At 31.5% G+C, this 6,183-nt stretch overlaps 1 protein-coding gene across 3 annotated transcripts; it reads left to right on the top strand.

Annotated features, from left to right (window-relative positions):
• Positions 1 to 1,152: 1,152 nt before the first annotated feature.
• LOC146933344 (uncharacterized) lies at positions 1,153 to 5,788 on the top strand. Of its 3 annotated transcripts, XR_015007436.1 has the most exons (5): positions 1,269 to 1,558; positions 2,166 to 3,083; positions 3,359 to 4,033; positions 4,119 to 4,244; positions 4,384 to 4,534. XR_015007436.1 is itself a non-coding variant. In XM_085705133.1 (4 exons), the coding sequence occupies exons 2-4, from the start codon at positions 2,202 to 2,204 to the stop codon at positions 4,155 to 4,157; spliced, it is 1,596 nt and encodes a 531-aa protein (XP_085561259.1). In that variant the 5' UTR covers positions 1,153 to 1,558; positions 2,166 to 2,201; the 3' UTR covers positions 4,158 to 5,788. The 3 variants fall into 3 exon arrangements, 2 of the variants coding, with proteins under 2 accessions (XP_085561259.1, XP_085561260.1); XM_085705133.1 differs by having other exon boundaries at positions 1,153 to 1,558; positions 4,119 to 5,788; XM_085705134.1 differs by having other exon boundaries at positions 1,360 to 1,558; positions 2,170 to 3,083; positions 4,119 to 5,788.
• The last annotated feature ends 395 nt before the right edge of the window (positions 5,789 to 6,183 follow it).

Here is a 6,183-nt window from a genome sequence, read left to right as displayed (position 1 = left end):
TTCAAAACCTTTAGGCAACCACAATCCAATAACAAATTTAACATTTTAAATTATATAATCCAAAATGTGTTAAACACCCCTTTAGATCATTTTTTTTTGGGTACAGATCATGTTTTTATAATAATGACAATCATTATATTGTCCTAGGTGAAGCCGAAATATGTCAATATAATAATTACAACTGTTGTAAAATTTGTTCTTATGGGAGGTTTGACACATTTTATATTATATAATCTAAAATATTGAGTTTGTTTTTAGATTGTGTTTGCCGGAAAGTTTTGAAACATGAACTAGAGTAGTTTAATGGCAAAACACCTGGACTTCTGTGTTTTGAGAGATTTCAAATTGTATATTATGAAATTTTATAAAAAAAAAAAAAAAAAACGTTTTAGATTATATAATTAATATGGGATAAAATTGAAATTTTTTTTAGAGGGCGCGTGAAAACAAAAAAGGTGAGAAAAGAAATTCTAGAATTGTGCTGCTAGACCTTTTTTACGGTGAAAAAAAAAAAGTGAAGCCTTTTTAACGGGGTCCAAATTATATTTAAAATAGGTTTTATAGTGGGAAGTGAAGGATATGCACTTTGCCACTAATTTTACATTGAATTCTGAGAGGTTAAATAAGTTTTTCGTCCCTAAAAATATAATAAATTTTGATTTTAGTCTCTAAAAAATAAAACTAGATGTTTTTATCCTCCAAAAGAAATTTGTTTTGTTTTTGGTCTTTAACGATCAATTAATGTTCATATTAATGTTTAGAGTATGACCTTTTTATGTTTAATAAGTGTCTAAGTTGTTCCTCAAAAAAAAAAAGTGTCTAAGTTGTGTTCATCTATTATGTCTAACCTTTTTATTTTCATATTCTATTCAAGAATTGTCAAAAACATTCCATTTTAATTTTTAGGGACTAAAATCAAAATTTTGTATATTTTTAGGGACGAAAGAACTTATTTAACCCTAAAATTAAATAGTATAGCAAAGATAAAAAGTAGTAATTACAATTACTATATTTACAATCACTAGCTTAATTTAGTAAAAAAAAATAATTATCTTCATTAAAGAATAATACTCTAAAAACACTTGTAATAGAACTTTAAGAATGGATCAGTTTCAAAACAGTTGTAATAGAACTTTGTTCCTCACTGTGATCATTTTGGAGTTGAATATTGTCCATTCTATTCTCTTTCAACATATTCAACAGACATATAGTAGTAAAATCTGAAAAAACACACAAAGCAAAAGAAGATAGATATACTAAAGCTTTCTGTCTCTGTCTCAACTTTTCTACTTTTCTTCACTCTTACTCATTCTCCCCTCACATTCTATCGTTTAGCAACTGCTACCATTCATTCCTTTTGATCCTTTTCATCTTTTTATGTGACTGAACTCTCTCACCATGTGATGTTCACTTGCTACTGATTTGATGACTCTACACTATCCTACTTCTTACTTTACTTGGCAAAATTCTATAGCTAAAATAACAAAACAAACACACACGCTTGGATCACATTCTGCTTCTGAGGCTATGTCCCATGTTTCATGTTGTGATCAAATTGGTATGCTACTTTCTTCATAACTTCATTGGCATTCATTTTTTTATCATTGGTGCTATTATTATTAGCACTATTATTATCCTTGGTTGGAAAAGCAACTAGCAAGCCTTGCAATTTTTTTAAAAAAATATTTATATATTTGGCTTTATTTTTTGGAACAGTCTATATTTGCCTTATTGAGAAGAGTAAAAATAGACTTATATACTTGTTTATTGGTGCTTTTGTTAAATTGAATTCTAAAATAAAATCTGTTTATTTATACTATAACTCATAACTTTAATGATCAAATCATTCCATGTTAAATTCTAAAAAATTCTTGAAAGATTAGAATTTCTAACTGTATTATTGTTGGCACTTAACACTGATAATAATTTGAAAATAAAGTAATTGAATGCAATCACATGTGTTGGTATCATGTCACTATGCGATCAAATACCGACACATACCAGAAACTCCTTCAATCTGAAGTAGTTGTTAGAACTCGAAAAGGAGAATCTGCTATTTATATTGTAAATTTTTAACTCAAAATTTTAATGATCACGTACTTCCATGTCAATTTTAGAATTGCTTACCTCATTTATGTTGCCTTGAAATTTTACTTTATTATTAGGAAGGGCTGCTTCTATAAACTGAGTTGTGGAACATAATGATGAATGAAGGGAAATTGAATATTAATGCTCCTCTTATGTCTGTGAGACGCTCTATTTGTACACCAACATCTTCAACTGAAGCAAAGATCAAGATATTAGATAATTCAGCACATTCTCTTCCATACAACAAATCAGACATGACTCAAGACCAAGTAACAGAACCTGTTTTCGTGTCTTTCAATTGGGAGCATATCGCTGGTAGATCTAAACTTGATAACAAGGTTAGGTCCTCAAGTAAATCGAATTCTTTAAGTGACATTATGAATAAAGTAGATCATGACAAAGGACAAAAAAATGAAAAGCTACAGAATTTGGAAGAGGGTGACGACGACGACGATGATGCTTTTTCAGATGCCTTAGAAACACTGTCTTCAACAGAATCATTATGTGTAAGCGGTTTGGATAATTTGGATGCAAACAAGTGTAGAATCTCTTCTACTGATGATAAACAAGCTCAAGAATTCATGATGAACCGGTTTTTACCTGCAGCAAAGGCTATGACTTTACAACCTCATCAACATGCTCCAAGAAAACAATCTGTTCTGTTACAACAACCTAGCACCAAATTGGTTAGTGAGGAAAAGAACTCTTTTGTTAACAATAGAAATATCACCGACATTGTACCATACACGTGTCAATACCAAGAAGAGGAAGAAGAAGAAAGTGATCATGATGAAACTGATGATTATGCAAATATTTCAGCTAAGGGTTGTGGATTATTTCCTAGTTCATGCATTAAGAATTCCTTGTGTTTATTAAATCCAATGCCTGACACAAAAATGGAGAACCAAATTCCCATGTGGTCTTCCTATGAGGTTGAAAAGCCTAACAGAAGTTCTCAATTTAGCTCTTATAAATCAGGTCCATCCATAAAGAAGGTAAGAACCATGTTAGTCTGAGTTTTCTATACAAATTATTGCATTGCACTCAGTGTTGTCAAATAGCGGCGCTATATCTATAGTGTAGCAGAATTTAAAAAAATCACTATTGTTCTGCAATACGTTAACACTGTAGCATAGTGTAATTCGAACAAATTGCTATCTTGATTGAACGGCACTGCACCTTTCAATAGTCGATAGTGCATTACCTTGACCTCATTTTGTAAATAATTTTATCTACTAATCATGACTTCAAGTAAGAATCTTTCCTGCAGGCTTGGGATGCTATTCATAAAAGCAAATCAAGCTCTGGAGCCTCATCACCAGATATGCATGAGGCAAGAAAAAAATGGACGAGTGAATCGAAGAGGTATAATGCTTACTCTGGTGAACTTAGTCAGATAAGTAGGATCTCTTCATTTCGTCGGTCAGGAGCTGCTGCTGCTGCTGGCGTATCTTCTTTTCGAGGTAGGCCTCAATCTCAGGCCGAGAATAACCAAATTAGAAAATTGAAATTCCCAAGCCAAGGTCATGAAAGTTTTCAAGAGGCACAGTCACAAGGATCCAAAAGAAGTTCAAATTCAAGGAACCTTTCAATGGAAATTGGCCAAGAATCCATGTCCTTGCAACTTGTGCAAAGCTCATTTGACAAAGGTACAAAGTTTAACAACAACAAGCAAATTGTTGTAGTTGATGATGGTTTAGGAAAAAGTGATGCTAAAAGTGTTATGCACCTTCTTTCCCCACCACTGCCAAAGTCACCTTCTGAGTCGTGGCTTTGTCGTGCATTGCCTTTAGTTTCTTTGAAGAATCAGTCCGTGTATTCGAGTCGAGGAACACAATCACATGCTGTTAAAAGGATAGGATATAGTAGAGCATCCAGCTATAGCAAGTGGGAAACAATAGTGAAAACTTCAAATTTGCATCATGATCATGATTTTTGTTCTAAGGTAACCTCATTTATCCATTGAGCTAATATTTTATGTTCAGTCTCAAAGATATAAATTTTTAACTGGCAATTAACTTTCATTACAGGAACTAACCTTATATAAACCTCAGCATTCAAAATCTTAGAGATGGAACTCTGGCTATGCTTTATATTTCCTATATTCTTTCAGGCTTGTGGGACTAAATATTGGTTTGTTTTGCATGATATCATAGGTAACTAAATTTCTCATGGTTAATTATATTGTTACACGCTTGTCATTTATTTTCAGTTTTCCATTATGTTTACATTTGTTGTCTTCTTAAAATTGAGCCCTGACAGGCTGACACCATTACATTTTTCTTGATACATCAGTATTGTACAGAAAAGAATACATATCCTAAGTGGTGATCAATAAAAACAAACAAAGCTTCTTTTGGACTAATGGTACCTTCAATGGATTCAAAATTTCATAATTCTCTCCCCAGAAGTACATATAAACTAATGTTGAGTGCTGTTGTTCTCACTTCATTTTTCTTTTTTGATTATGATTTCATTACACACACACATTGTATTACATACGAAAATTCTTTTTAACATTTACTCCGCCTTTTCTTGCAATTTCATAAATTATGTCCAAATATGAAAATCAGATCAATTGCAACTTAGACGAACTTCATATGCTGTGCATTTCAGGTATTTGTTGTGTCATATGCATGTTAGAAAACTTAACACAGATCAATATTCAATATATAATCGCAGTCATGCCATATTTAAGTAACCTATATATGCTGTAGATTAATCTTTTTAAATGCCATGAAATAGGAAGTATGCAACCTACTTCAAGTTGTCACTAGCAAATTTCATAGTGTTTAGGAGGGCGAGGAGTCAACGATCTCCATTATCAACATAATACTAACAATATTAATATTTGCCGTTAAAAGAAACTTCATAACCATACTCTAGCAAATTTATTCTTTCAAGACGATTTTCCTATCTTAGCATGACCACCCTCCAACTAGTCTTATACGAGAAGAATGGTTAGTACAAAATAATTGATGAATAAACTTGTGGCATTGCCATTTAAACAAGCGATTAAAATCGAATTGTCAAGAAATAAAAATAACAAATGCGACAATAATATTTGAGATTTTATCACGGTAATCAAAATCAGACTGGAAATTGAACCAATATGCTCACCAGTTCAAGTTCGGACCAAAGTTGGACCGGTAATCCATTGAACTGATATGCTCATATGTTCATAATTGCAATGATTCAGAAGAGAAGTCTGATGATCTTCAAGACCTTCTTGGTAATGCTAATGGTAATCCTTTGAGGATTGTAGTGTTGGAGCGGGTGCTTGGTTGGGTGGGGGAGTGTTTTTGCAGTTTTGCTCCAAGATCCTTGTTATGGCTAATTCTGTGACAAGATACAAAATCAGGATACGGAGAATGTACAAAAAGAATGACAGTGTCCTAAGTCCCACATCGATAACTATGGTAATAGTACTGAAAGGCTTTGCTTATATTATTACCATCAAGAGAAGCTGTTTCACACGCTCCTTATGATCTCACTTAACCAGATAATCTTATGTATACTGTATCCAATTACAATATACATTTCCTAGTAGAGTAAATAATTTTTTCAGTTCATTAATGTAGCCTTTCTTACGTTCTCCTCCCTATTATTAATTACTCGTTCCATTGTAAAATCTTTATCTTTATATCTTTATATAATAATATAAATACCTTCTTAAAAACTAATAATACACATGGTATCTTCATATTCACAGTCTCATTTAATGTTTTTTTTTGAGAGATCATTTAATGTTTTTTTATCAACCAATCAAAATAAATCTTGACTCATTCATTTTCTATTGACAATCATGTTTAATTTATTTATCATTAGCTAATCAAAATTGATCATGACATGATTTTCTTTATATAAACAATTTGTTTTTCAATATTTTCATCTACCTCTTCCTCCTCCTCCCATAAAAAATCATTGCTTTCAACCCCATTCTCTTTTCTTTTATTTGTTTATTTCTTATTTTTTATTGTTTTATTTTTTGTTTAACATTTCTTATTTTTATGTTACTTTTTATTGTGATTTCTTATGTTGTTGTTTTCTTATTCATATTCTCTTTTAAATCTTTTTTTGGTGTTTATATGTTCT

The sequence above is a fragment of the Medicago sativa genome, chromosome 4 (genome assembly GCF_051527215.1).
Source record: "Medicago sativa cultivar Bolivia chromosome 4, Bolivia_mono, whole genome shotgun sequence".
Lineage (NCBI taxonomy): Eukaryota > Viridiplantae > Streptophyta > Magnoliopsida > Fabales > Fabaceae > Medicago > Medicago sativa.
This window is presented reverse-complemented; position numbering and strand designations above follow the sequence as displayed.

Coding starts and splice junctions, on each gene's coding strand:
- LOC146933344 (XM_085705133.1), top strand. CDS start 2,202: ATGATGAATGAAGGGAAATTGAATATTAATGCTCCTCTTATGTCTGTG. Junction 3,084..3,358: donor CAGGTCCATCCATAAAGAAG/GTAAGAACCATG, acceptor TCTTTCCTGCAG/GCTTGGGATGCTATTCATAA. Junction 4,034..4,118: donor ATCATGATTTTTGTTCTAAG/GTAACCTCATTT, acceptor CTTTCATTACAG/GAACTAACCTTATATAAACC.